General features: G+C 44.4%; 1 protein-coding gene across 5 annotated transcripts in view; it reads left to right on the forward strand.

Moving 5' to 3' along the window:
* RALGPS1 (Ral GEF with PH domain and SH3 binding motif 1) overlaps window positions 1-14,608 on the forward strand; it is an 839,296-nt gene that overhangs the window by 310,184 nt on the left and 514,504 nt on the right. For all 5 annotated transcript variants that reach the window (XM_073599738.1, XM_073599739.1, XM_073599740.1 and 2 more), the window contains exon 8: window positions 3,472-3,564. In XM_073599738.1, the coding sequence (XP_073455839.1) occupies window positions 3,472-3,564 (93 nt within the window). The remainder of the gene's footprint in view (window positions 1-3,471; window positions 3,565-14,608) is intronic.

Consider the following 14,608-nt stretch of genomic DNA (forward strand, 5'->3'; position numbering starts at 1 on the left):
TTCTTACACCAGCTTCTGACCCCACATTGACATGTCACAGCTGAAACTGAGATTTGTCAGACCAGACATCCTTTTTACAATCTTCAGGAGTCCAGTTTTACTGACTGGTGCCTACTATAGCATCATATTCCTTATAGACAGGAGAGAAGCCTGCAATGGCATTCTGCTGCTTTCATCTGACCCATTCAGAGCTCCCTATATGAGCTTTCAGAGATGACCCTTTGCCCAGCAATTCTACAAAAAGCCATTTTTTGGGGCAGCTGTGGACTTCTGGTCTGCTCTTTCTCCAAGGTCCGTATAACACACAGGGTTGCTGCAGAATGTCACTTGCAGGTATGATAGCAACACCTTATTCATCCAGTCAGTGAGAAAGAAGACTGTGGAAATGGCCGAATATTATTATTATTATTATTATTCAGTTTTTATATTGAGCTTATGCAGCACTTCACCAAATAGAGAGACAGTACAGTTACAATCAAGTTCAAGAAGGTAAGGAGTGTCCTGTTAATTACATCTAAAAGAGAGGGGCAAGCATTACAAAAGGTTGTGAGAGAATGAGTTGGTGGATAAAGTAAAATGTTTAGATTTCAGGAAGAGGCAGGATAGGCTTCCCTGAAGATACGTTTTTAGGGATTGCCCGAAAGCAGACAGAATAGGAAATGGCCAGAGAGATTGGGGTTGGAAATTCCAGAGGATAGGAGAGGCTCTGGAGATGTCCTAGAGGCGAGTATGGGTGGAAGTGATGAGGAATCTAGAGAGCTTCTAGAAGTCTTGAGAGGAATGTAGAGGATTGTTTGGGTGCTCTTTTCACACAAGGTTGGTGATGCAGCTTGGGATACAGTTTTGGATGGCTTTTTATGATGGTATTCTGATTTTTATTCGTTGGACAAGCAAAAGCCAGTAGAGGGATTGGAAGAGAGGGTCAGTGGACACTGGCTGTTTGGTAAAGTGAATGAGTCTGGCAGTAGCATTCATGATAGAGTGAAGGGGTATAGCCTGTGTGCCCTGGATAGGCCAATAAGAAGGTAGTTGCAGTAGTCAAGGGGAGAGAAAACAAGGTGGAGAATTGGTATCTTGTGGTGTCATTGGTTGTATTGGTGTATTTTGGAAATGATTCAGAGGTGAAGGCTGCAAGATTTGTACAGTGATTTTATGTGGGGCTAAAATGAGAGGTCAGAAACCAGGATTGTGGGGGGTGGCACTGATAGTTGGGCTGTTGATATTGATGAAAAAGTAAAGGGACAATAGGCTTAAGGAACAATTATGAGCTCCATTTTGGAAGGATTGAGTTTGAAAAAATTGTGTAACCTCCATACTGATATTTCAGTTAGTAAACTAGTGTTGTGCAAGGAAACTAGAGGAGTAGAGAGATTTTGATGTTGTCAGCATGAAGATGGGATTGGAGGCTATCAATTGACCAAGGGCGAAGGTGTAGATGGAGAATAGAAGGGGACAGTGAACAAAACCCTAAGGGGTCCCCTACAGAACTAAGAAAGGGAGAGGAAGACATGGAGTTACTAAATTAATGATGCAACTACCACTTCAGCCACGAAGAATGGTTTGAGTCAAAATTTGCTTAGGTCACACATCATCTACTTTCTAATGACACAAAACAATTTCACCTCTTATTTATACTTACAGTGGGGATGGAAAGTATTCAGACCCCCTTAAATTTTTCACTCTTTATTATATTGCAGCCATTTGATAAAATCATTTAAGTTAATTTTTTTCCTCATTAATGTACACACAGCACCCCATATTGACAGAAAAACACAGAATTGACATTTTTGCAGATTTATTAAAAAAAACTGAAATATCTCATGGTCGTAAGTATTCAGACCCTTTGCTCAGTATTTAGTAGAAGCACCCTTTTGATCTAATACAGCCATGAGTCTTTTTGGGAAAGATGCAACAAGTTTTTCACACCTGGATTTGGGGATCCTCTGCCATTCCTCCTTGCAGATCCTCTCCAGTTCTGCCAGGTTGGGTGGTAAACGTTGGTGGACAGCCATTTTTAGGTCTCTCCAGAGATGCTCAATTGGGTTTAAGTCAGGACTCTGGCTGGGCCATTCAAGAACAGTCACGGAGTTGTTGTGAAGCCACTCCTTCTTTATTTTAGCTGTGTGCTTAGGGTCATTGTCTTGTTGGAAGGTAAACCTTCGGCCCAGTCTGAGGTCCTGAGCACTCTGGAGAAGGTTTTCGTCCAGGATATTCCAGTACTTGGCCGCAGTCATCTTTCCCTCAATTGCAACGAGTCGTCCTGTCCCTGCAGCTGAAAAACACCCCCACAGCATGATGTTGCCACCACCATGCTTCACTGTTGGGACTGTATTGGACAGGTGATGAGCAGTGCCTGGTTTTCTCCACACATACCGCTTAGAATTAAGGCCAAAAAGTTCTATCTTGGTCTCATCAGACCAGAGAATCTTATTTCTCACCATCTTGGAGTCCTTCAGGTGTTTTTTTAGCAAACTCCATGCGGGCTTTCATGTGCCACTCTGCCATAAAGCCCCGACTGGTGGAGGGCTGCAGTGATGGTTGACTTTCTACAACTTTCTCCCATCTCCCGACTGCATCTCTGGAGCTCAACCACAGTGATCTTTGGGTTCTTCTTTACCTCTCTCACCAAGGCTCTTCTCCCCCGATAGCTGAGTTTGGCCGGACAGCCAGCTCTAGGAAGGGTTCTGGTCGTCTAAAACGTCTTCCATTTAAGTATTATGGAGGCCACTGTGCTCTTAGGAACCTTAATTGCAGCAGAATTTTTTTTAGTAACCGTGGCCCAATCTGTACCTTGCCACAATTCTGTCTCTGAGCTCTTCAGGAAGTTCCTTTGACCTCATGATTCTCATTTGCTTTGACATGCACTGTGAGCTGTAAGGTCTTCTATAGACAGGTGTGTGGCTTTCCTAATCAAGTCCAATCAGTATAATCAAACACAGCTGGACTCAAATGAAGGTGTAGACCCATCTCAAGGATGATCAGAAGAAATGGACAGCACCTGAGTTAAATATATGAGTGTCACAGCAAAGGGTCTGAATACTTAGGACCATGTGATATTTCAGTTTTTCTTTTTAAATAAATCTGCAAAAATGTCAACAATTCTGTGTTTTTCTGTCAATATGGGGTGCTGTATGTACATTAATGAGGAAAAAATGAACTTAAATGATTTTAGCAAATGACTACAATATAACAGAGTGAAAAATTGAAGGGGGTCTGAATACTTTCCGTCCCCACTGTAAGTGCCTTTATGCATGGTAATATAAACAGTGGTGCATTTCTACCACTAGAGGCTGTAGACCTACAGCCTTTGATGCCCAAGGAAAAATATCTCTGCTCAGTTCACCTTTTTTACATAGAAGATTTTCTTGTTATATTGATCCTCAATTTTGTGACAATGTTGATAAGGTAAACAGAGAAGGCAGTGTTTCTAATGATAATGGGAAACTTCTAGTATATTTTCTCTCTTTACAGAAACTTCTAGACCTAAACAACCTCCATTCTTTGATGGCGGTGGTGTCCGCATTGCAGAGTGCTCCCATCTTCCGGCTGTCCAAAACCTGGGCCGTGAGTGTTATGTTGCTTTTCTCTCAAAGCTAGATTTTGGTTTTATGCAAAAGATTGGGCACAGCATAGTAAGATTTGATTTTTCTAGAAGTTGCACAACTCAGGAAACAAACTGTGTATCCCTAGCAATAAAATTTTTCAGGGTTTTTAGACAAAGTAGGGAAGAGTTAAAACCCCTGTCAGTATTTTGGGGTCATTTTCTGACCCAGAGACACCTCCTGTTCCTGTGTCAAATGTAGAATTTTGGATTTCCCCTCACTTTCTGTGCCAGTGACAATGGTTAAATTTCTCTAGTAGGAAAAGACAGACCCTCTGTCAGGTTTTAGTGCTAACATTTCCCCCCTCTATTCAAATCTAAAGAAAAAATTATTTTGGCTTTGAACGCACTTTAACATTAAACTTCTAATAATAATTCTAATAGCAGATATGTGGCCATTCCAAATTGTCAGAGCGGAATGCATTGTGCAGGTGGAATAAAATAGAGGCAGCATTACATTAATAGGGAGTAGAGATGGGCTTGTGCGTGTTCAGGATCCTAGTCCCAACTGACCTACCCGATGCTGCCAGGAAGCCGATACTGAACACCGCTAATCACAGGCAGTGAGACATTTCCCAGTCTGTGCAGCTGTGGACCGGGAAATGTCTCACTGCCTGTTATTAACGGTGTGCATTGTCGGCTTCCTGGTGGGATCGAGCAGGTGAGTTGGCACTAGAATCCTGAACATGCCGAGCCCATCTCTAATGGGGAGGGATGGTCTGTGGGTAGAGATGTTGTGGCCTGAGAAGGATGTACTGTGAGCAGGGGGTAAGAGATCCGCTTTGAGGTGGTTAAGTTACATGTTACCAATGCACAGCAACCAGGAGGTGGAGGAGGGTGGGAGGAAGGTAATGTGACTGGGAGGTAAGTTGGCCGTTGAGGGATAAAAAGATGATATTGCCGGGTGGAGGTGTGAGTGGGGTAGGTAGGAAGGTGACTGGCTAGACCTGTTAATAATAATTCAGTTAGTTGCTCAGTTTCCTACAGTGCTCACTTACATTAGCTGTAATGTTCTGTCACATCTCACACTCTTTTTTACAACTGTACAGCCCCATCTTCCTAGAAACATAGTTACATAGTTAGTAAGGTTGAAAAAAGACACCAGTCCATCCAGTTCAACCTGAGTGAGTGTGGGTGCATGTCTAAAATTGTCCCTATCCCTGTACATTGTGTCACATTAAGATGGTCATCTATTATATTATTATTTATTTAAGGTACCCATATAGCGCTGTCAATTTATGCAGCGCTCCACACATACATCGCACACTCACATCGGTCCCTACCCTCAAGTAGCCCACAATCCAAGGTCCCCAACTCACATTCATATACTAGGGCCAATTTTTGGACAGAAGCCAATTAACCTACCAGCATGTCTTTGGAGTGTGGGAGTAAACCGGAGTACTCAAAGGAAACCCACCCAGGCACAGGGAGAACATGCAAACTCCAGGCAGGTAGTGTCATGGTTGGGATTTGAACCAGCGACACTTTTTGCTGTTAGGCAAGAGTGCTACCCACTACACTACTATCACTATCAACTTTTTCTACCAGCATACCATACCTCCTCACAAATTCAGGGCTAGCCTTGAAGGGGGGGAGTGGAAGCTGCCTCCAATACATGCAAAGAGAAAAGAGAAACACAGGCGCCTCTGAGTGTAAAATGTATGATGATTTAATAATACTTAAAATATAAAACTAACATGAGGTAAGTAAAAACAGGCATGTCACAGGAAAAGGGGAATCCAAGGGATGTCAGCGGGTGTAGGGGCTTCACAAGCCCGCGCTGTAGTAATCCCCCACTTGCAGAGGCTCTTCTGGCCCTCTGGATGATGGTTAGGAGGAAGAGCTCAAAGGGAGGGCTGGAACTCATGCTGGAACGCAGCATCTACCCAGATGAGGTCATTAAGCTGCAACATGTTTAGCAGCATGCACATTAAGTAGAACAGGGGGAATGCGTGCTCCTTTCTCGGCCAAACTGAGCAATTGGGGGAGAAGGGCCTTAGTCATGGAGGTGATCAAGAACCCGATGGTCACTCTGACAGAGCCCTAGAGTTTCTCTGTGGAGAGAGGAGAACCTTCCAGAAGAAAAACCATATCTACAGCACTCCACCGATCAGGCCTGTATAGTAGAGTGGCCAGACAGAAGCCACTTGTCAATAAAAGGAACATGACAGCCCACCTGGAGTTTGGCAAAAGGCGCCTGAAGGGCTCTCAAACCATGAGAAACAAAATTCTCTGGTTTGATGAAACAAAGATTGAACTCTTTGACCTGAATGGCAAGCAACATGTCTGGGGGAAACTAGGCACCGCTCATCACCTGGCCAATACCATCCCTACAGTGAAGCATGGTGATGGCAGCATCATGCTGTGGGGATGTTTTCCAGTGGCAGGAACTGGGAGACTAGTCAGGATCGAGGGAAAGATGAATGCAGCATTGTACAGAGACATCCTTGATGAAAACCTGCTCCAGAGTGCTCTGGACCTCAGACTGGAGCGAAGGTTCATTTTTCAACAGGACAAGGACCCAAGCACACAGCCAAGATAACAAAAGAGTGGCTACGGGACAACCCTGTGAATGTCTGAGTGGCCCAGCCAGAGCCCTGACTTGAACCCAATTGAACATCTGTGGAGAGATCTGAAAATATCTGTGCACCGACGCTCCCCATCCAACCTGATGGAGCTTGAGAGGTCCTGCAAAGAAGAATGGGAGAAACTGCCCCAAAAAAAGTGTGCCAAGCTTGCAGCATCATACTCAAAAAGACTTGAGGCTGTAATTGGTACCAAAGGTGCTTCAACAAAGTATTGAGCAAAGGCTGTTAATACTTATGTACATGTGATTTTTTTCGTTTTTTATTTTTAATAAATTCGCAAAGATTTCAAACAAACTTCTTTCATGTTGTCATTATGGGGTATTGTTTGTAGAATAACCCTTAATTCATTTTATACTGGGCAGATAGCACATTTCCAATAGGTTCTGCAGATCTTAGCCTCTTCTTCTGTCAAGTCACCAATGCATTTTCTGACGTTTGTGTGGTGTTCGGTACAACCAATCAAAACCTCTGAAAAATTCTGCAGGGTTCTGAAGACAAGGTGAACCTAAAAATGCAGACAGTTTAGGATGTCTCGAGCAAAGCATAGCATCTTTTTTTTTAATACACAGACCCTAAAATTTCTAACATTGTTATTTTATGCTATTAGCCTTAAGTAAGGTAAACATCTCAATAGGTTTTTTTGTATGAAATAGATTGAAAAGCCTAAATTATTTACTGTACACATTGAAAGGAGTGTCAGGCTGGCCATGTGTATACAGATCTTTGGCAAAACAAAATGATTCAAGAGCTACCATTGACGTTTTTTTGATGCCACCAGCTCTTTCCCTTTACATATTCTGCACAATGCGAGCCAAAGTATACCACAATGATGGTACATTTTTGGCTACCTAAGCAATAGTTCTTCAGCCTTCTTGCTTCTATTTTTCCTTGTCAAATACCGTACTTATTTCAAGCAGTGCTCTGATCTCACTATGTTTGCAAATATCCCAATGTATCCCTGTTATACATTGGCCATTTATGCCATAGCAAGTCATATTTAAAACAGAAAGCTTAAGACGTTTGCAAAAAAAAAACTTTAAATTCAATTTGTTTAGTCTGAAAATTTGATTAGCTTTCTATGGAAAGATATACCAAAAACATATGTGCGGAAACTGGGCTTGTTAAGCGATTTCTGAGAATCTTGAATATTTCTATGGCTACGTATGAGAAGCAAAGTTAGAATAGGACCCAACATAAGATTTGGGCTTGCTCCTCTCCATGCTGGCAGTTACATAAAGCTTATAATGGCAGACTTGCTTTGACGAAATGTAGCGGACTCTGAACATCTTCTCCTGTTTATGACCATTTTAATTTGTGTCTGGGATACATGTATTTCTGTGAAGTAAAATTTCTTGAATCATTACTTCGCTCTGTAAGCTCTGGTATGGCCATATAAATCTAAAGAACTCTGCTAGCTTGCTTGTATGTAAAAAATAATTTGACAAACTTTGAACTTCTTTCCATGCAAACCCATTACACAAATAAAACATTTCTGAGTGCGTGTACCATGCTGGGTACATGTACAGAAATGTACATTTTTAGTTGTAAAAAAGTTCTCCGTTACTCTACCTTTGTACTCTCATTCAGTACAATGTAGAGTACTGGCACAGAGACAGTTTTTAAAGAATCTGGATACAGGGATGATTTATTAGCTGGTCTTTTGTAAAACAAGAAAAAAAGGTAGAACTGAGTAATAGTGTTATAAGTATGCTCAAGTTAACTAGGTTTTAATGGACATCAAGCAGGCACCCTGCCTGTTGGCTGCCTCTTATTCAGAATGGCACAAATCTATACTTGAAAAAGCCAGGTACTCTAGTGTTGCAGGAACCATCATTCAGAGGCACTGTTAAAACCCTGCTTAATCTGGAAGCTATGGTTTATCCAAAACTTAGAACAAAGTAATTTGAACAAACGTTCTGGTTTTAACTCCATTTCAGAATTGAATATGGTTTAAAATGATCTATTCTGTGATTGGCTTAACCTGTGGGGCTTGGAATTGCATTTTAATTTGAAGTGATTTTACTAGCTTCTCATTATTGTATTGTTTGGTAAAACCAGCTCTTATTCACTGTGGAAGTGTCTCTTCCTTCATGAGCATTCAGCGGATAGTTAAGGACAATATTCTGCTGGTCTATAAATAGAAATATTTCAAGCTACACCCTAGTCCCGGGTAATGTAAATCTGTCTCGCAAAGCTTTTTTAGCTAGGATGTTTTTGAGATAACACACACGGGGTTGGGGAAATGCCTCCTGATGGATAGGGAATGTGCTGATTCTACACTTCCTGCTGCCTGAATTGTAATTTCTCATAATAAGCTGATAATGCTCAGCTGTGCTTGGTGTCGATTGGTTCCATTTGGAGAAAAGCATACATGTGACTTCATTTTAAGTTTTTTAAGACATTCCAGGCAAGACATGCAGTTCAGCCACAAGAAAACCCAATTGATAGCTATGTCTGCATTTTACTTTTTTCATATGCAGTCTTTGGCATAAAATATGACAATCTAGCCTATTGTAAGCCTAGGAACTTAGAGGAACCCTACCCTCACCCATGTTTTATCTTCATCCTTTTTTTTTTTTATTACGGTTATGCATAATTGACATACTTACCTGGCCAGTGAATCCAGCGCTGTCTTGTGATTTGCCATACAGCTGCCTTGTCCCACACCATCATTTTCATTCCTAATGTCATGTGGGAACTGGCTGCCTTTTCCTGGTTCAGGGTTATGATGTGCTGCTGGATCTGTCCTCCTCCAGCTGCAGTGCATGAAATGTGAAGCATCCTGGGATTTTTGATGTGCATGTACCAGGAGGCTTTAAAGCAGAGGAAATGTCATTCTCAATTAGGTGGTTGAGGGGTGGAGTGGACCAAAATAATGTAAAAAATTAACAAATAAAGAATAACAATTGTTGTTTTACATTGCAACAGGTGGGTAAAAGAGCAGTGATGCCCAGTGCATCCAACAAGTGAAGGTCCACTTTAAGAACTCATGCCTTGTCAGAAACAACAGTATGCACATTGCATTACTTGATATTTAAATGTTAAGAACTACGGTAGTGGGGGGGCGTGATCTGGACATGGCGGAGTAGAGACGTGTGCTGCCTGCGCTCCGGCCATCTCTTCAGCTTTTTAGCGTTCGTATGCAGTTTTGTGCCCTGGTATGAGCTCAGCCAAAAGGAGAAGAGCGAGGAATTACCTTAAAGTGTCCCCTCGGCAGAGATCCAGCGCTTCTTCCACGGTACACGATCCTCAACGTCCTGGGCCCGCACAGCAGGAGAGCCACGTGGGACATCGCCGATGGTGGCACCTCCTGCTTCCCTAGCTTCATCCTCTACCTCAGAGTCGCTTTCTAGCTTCCCGGACGCCTTGTCCTCACACTCGCGGAATACCCTGGACCATCTACGTCCTTGGTAATGGGAGATCCCGACCACAGAGCCCTAATTCAGGCGCTAACCATGAAGTCGGATATGGAGACATTGGTCCTCAGCTTAGAGGAGACACTCCAGCGGGACATGCAGCTAGTCTGAAATGACGTCCAACAATTATCGTACAGAGTCTCAGCAGGGGAATCTACAGTTGCCACCCCGGAAAGCCGCGTCCTGCAGCTGGAGCAGGCCCAATCCTCTCAATCTTTCCATGTTACTTCCCTACAACTGAATCTGGAGGAGCTTGAGGCCAGAAGCCGACATAATAATTTCTCCTGGAGGCCTTGGGTCAGGAGTCGTTGCAGCCTACGGTTTTGTTTTGTTTGCCAGCAACTGGCCACCTTGATACCTCCCCAAGGATTAGAATTTGATCAAGTCCATAGGGCCCTGGTCCTCCGCTCACTGAATCCCAACAGGCCGAGGGATGTTGTCTGCCACCTGCACCGCTACACCCATAAGGACCTCTTTCTCTGTAAAGCCTGGGAGGTGGGCGAGGTGGACTTTGACAGCACATCTGTGAAAATACTCCCGGACCTGTCTAGAGCTACCCTGCAGCGCTGAGCACTTCTCTGTCCTCTGCTAGATAAGATCAGACAGCTGGAATGCACGTATAGATGGGGCTTTCCCATCTCATCTGTGCGGAGAGACTCCGGGTCTTTTACACTCCATCACCCAGATGGCCTGCCGGACCTGTTTGCCTTCCTTGGCATCGAAGCGTTCCCGGTCCCTAACTGGCTCCAGCCCCTGCTGCGCCCTACCAGACAATCCACTCCTTTGGCTGCTGCTTCTGGAATCCATCCTCGAACTACAAGGGAAAGTCACAGTCCTCGTGGCCCCTGCTACTCTTCTCAACCTGGTGACTGTGAGATCTTAACCTGCTCTGCTGAACATCCATGGCTGATATCGCGGATTTATAACACATCTGACAGTTATAACTAGGCCACGTGTATTTTACGCTCCTTTGCTTGACCTTATGAAGGGCTTTGCTCCTTAATTTTTTTTTATGGTTTCACAGTTCTACCTGTTTGACTGGTCCTATTCCCACTGTCCTGTGGACTCACGAAGAACACACTACTGGCTCACAACCACGTATAGGAGGGCTTTGCTCCTCAATGTTTATTGCTCTGGCAATACTAATGTCTTTTTCTTTCACCTCCTTACATTTGGGTTATATCTAGTGTTTTCAGGACCTGATCTACTACATGTCTGATTACCTGTTATGTTTTATGTTCCTGGTTTACGTTGTCTGTTTTCCCACTTATTTTTATGTTGCTTACGTTCTGCCCATTATCTAGCCTTCTGCTGTATACCACTGTTAGGTAGCATGTATGTAATTTTAATTCTGACGGCAGGAGTGGATCCTGGATGGCGTGCCTTGGTGGTCTTGGAGGTGGGCCTCCTTCCGGGGACCTCCTGTGCATTGCGCTCCCAACCCCCTCCCCCCACTGCATTTGTGCACTCCATGAGCTTTTCTGTGTGGCGGTGGCCGGTGGGGGGGATGGTGGCGGTGGTGGGGCTCCGGGGGGTGGCGCCGCCCGAAGGGCACAGTATGGGGCTTGCTGCGGGTCCTGGGGCATGATATCTGCCTGAGCCTCTAGCTGTCCACCCATACAGTCTCTGGCTGCTGGGTCCCAGATGGCAGTGGCATGGAGTACTTTAATCATCTGAAAGTAATTGGTTGATTTCTCTCTCCCACCCCAGGTAAGAGGGATATCATGGGGGCTGTCCCGTACACATGGACACCCTGGTCCGCCCACTTCAGCCCTGAAGGGTCTGATGTAGATCTCTGTGAAGTTATCTCCTCTTGCTGCATTGTTTAAGGTAATACCACTCCTTGTGTTGACAGCATATTGATGTCCTTTCCTTGTTTACCTTCTGAACAGCATTTCCTGTTACTGCTCTACATTCTATTGAATTTATTGTAGCTGAAGAGCTCTGGCACAGGTTCTAACCACCTCCCCACTTAGGCCTGCACTCATGTGAACCATTGTGTTCTGAAGTGAGTGCCTTTACTTGTTTCCCTGTCCTTTTAGTTTCTTAACTATTATCTCCCAGGCTCTCTTTCTTCCTTTTTCCTCTTCTCCACCCCCCCTTTTTTTGTTGTTGTTTCTCTCTTCCCCATGTGTGATGGATGCAGTGTGTATCACCTCACTAAATGCCAAGGGGCTCAATATCCCTGAGAAGCGGAGAATGCTTCTTAATGATCTGAAACGCTCTCGCACTGACGTGGTGTTTGTGCAAGAGACTCATTTTCAGGTGGGCGGAGTTTCCCTTCCTTCAGAATTGGTTCTTTCCTTGTGCCTACCATGCCTCCAACCAGGCGAAAAATTTGAAAGACGTTTCCATTCTGATATCCAGTCGAATTCGATGGTCTCATTCGGATAGGCGTTCTGACACAGGTGGTCGCTATCTCTTTCTCAAAGGACACATTGGCGGCATTAAGGTGACGCTAACTACTATATACGCCCCAAATCTTCACCAAGACTCTTTTCTCTGTAGTGTCCTCTCAAAGCTAGTGGAGTTTGCGGAAAGTATACTGGTCCTCGGTGGGGATTTTAATGTACCCCTTGAGCCCTATGTGGACACTTCCTCTGGCACTTCTTCTGTCTCTCCTGGCTCCCGGAGGCGTATTCTGTATAAATTGCAGTTGGTGGATGCGTGGCATACTCTAAACCCTGGGGAGCGGGACTACACCTTCTTTTCTACTCCTCACCAACTTTATTCCCATGTAGACCTCTTCTTCGTACCACATCAACTCCTCTCTTCTGTCCTGGACATTTCCATAGGTCATATAACTTGGTCAGACCATGCCCCGATCATGTTGCGTCTTGCCTTAAACAACTTGGTCTCCTCACCATAATGGTGCTGGTGCCTAAACAAAAGCCTTCTGCAGACTCCAGAGGTCCTCTCCGATGTATCCAAAGAACTCGTAACGTACTTTCTGACAAATGACACCCCAGAGAGTGATTAGAGTGATCAGGTATAGTATGGGAAGACCACGAGGCTGTCATCAGGGGAATCTTGATGAAGCATAGCTCTCGTATTAAAAAAGCATGGGAAAAGCAAATGATGAAGTTTGCTTTCAGAAATTCAAACCCTCGAACTGCAACATAAGAGAACGCCCACTCCCTCATTAGGGGATGACCTTGCGCATCTTCGTAGACAGGTTTTGGACCGCCTTATAAAGCCAAAGCGGCTTTGTAATCCAGCAGGAAACTGTCATACGAAGCGGGGGATAAATGTGGTAAGTTGCTCGCCAGGGCCCTTAGAGACCAGCGTGCAGCTTCTTACAAACCCCATATACGGAAAACTGATGGGCAAAAATCTTCTGTCTAAGGAAATTGTACATGAGTTTGGGAACTTTTACTCCTCTCTGTATAACCTCTCCTCCTCTTCCTTGCCCCCAACTGCTATTGAGGAATATCTCTCCTCTTATTATCTCTAATATCTCGCATCTTTCTCGGCTTCCCTCCCTGGTTCATCAAGACTTGGAAGCTCCTATCATTATCGGTGAGCTTCAGGCGGCGATGGGTGCTGCGAAACCTGGGAAAGCATTTGGCCCAGATGGTTTCACAATACAGTATTACAAGACTCTTCTTGTCAGGAAAGGTCCCCTCCGCTGGTAATATCGATCATTTGGAATGCAGTACTGAGGTCCATCAGCAGGTGTCTCCTGGCAGTTTGGAGCTGTCAGGAAAGCTTTTTCCTGCTGGTATTTTGTCATCCTTGGGCCGCAGTACTGGCGTTCACCAGCAGAGGGATCCTGGCAGTATGGAGCAGGTGTTACCCTCTGCAGACAGGTGTCACCTGACTTTAATTAGCAGCTGTAGTATAAATACCTGGCAAGTGCACACACATCTTGTCTTGGTATTGTCCTTGAGCCCTGACCTGCAGCCTGCATCCTGTTACCCTGATCCTGTTACCCTGATCCTGAAAACCTGATTCCTGTACCTGAAACCTGATTCCCGGAACCTGTTTATCCTGTTCCCTGTCTGTTTCCTGAACCCTGGACCCTGAGCCTTGTATCTGACCCATCCCTCCTGTGATCCATCCATCCTCTCATTGTCCTGTTTGTTTCCCTTCCCCAGCTGCTGACCTCCCGTTGACGACCCTGGCCTGGCTCTGTTTATGATCTTGGTATTTCCCTTACTTGTATATATTTGTTCTATTATTATTTGTGGGGTTCTGTTTGGTGTTGGTTGTTGTGCACTGAGTGATATTGGAGGTAGTTGTGTTATATTTATTCACTTATCCTTAATAAATCATTTATCTTTTCACTTATACACGTCTAGGTTTCCTCTATTGCAGTCCACACAGTTCTGGTCTTATCTGGTATATGACACTTCTGCCTTTATTAGGCTCACACATGCTCAAGATATTCAATGCTCTGGGCCAGTCCACCTCTTTTTCCTCCAGCCACCCTCTTGGCACATATTTCAGTCATTCCGAAAGAGGGAAAGGACCCTTAGGTTTGTGGCAGTTACCGACTGATTTCACTGCTCAACGTAGACTTGAAATTATTCACCAAACTTTTGGCCTCCCATCTGCAATCCCAGTTGCCCCAGTTGGTCCATCTAGACCAGGTAGGCTTTATACCGTCTAGGGAGGCACAAGATAATACTATTAGGGTACTCAACTTGGTCCACTTAGCTAACCACAATAATTCCCCCTGTATCTTCCTAAGTACTGACACCAAAAAGGCCTTTGATAGGGTGAATTTGTCCTTTATGTTTGCAACTTTGCGACATATGGGGTTTGGAGATCGGCTACTTTAGTGGATCTCCAGTGTGTACTCCAGCCCACAAGCCTCAAGGCAAATGGGGTGTTTTCAGCCCCATTCACCATATCAAACGGCACCCAGCAGGGATGTCCCCTTTTATTTGCCCTATCACTGGGACTCTTTCTGAATAAAGTTAGGATAAATGATGACATCTCCAGACTTCAGATGAGGAAATCATAACTTTAAGGTTTCTGCTTACGCAGATGACTTGCTC

Source organism: Aquarana catesbeiana, linkage group LG09 (genome assembly GCF_042186555.1).
Source record: "Aquarana catesbeiana isolate 2022-GZ linkage group LG09, ASM4218655v1, whole genome shotgun sequence".
Classification (NCBI taxonomy): Eukaryota; Metazoa; Chordata; class Amphibia; order Anura; family Ranidae; genus Aquarana; species Aquarana catesbeiana.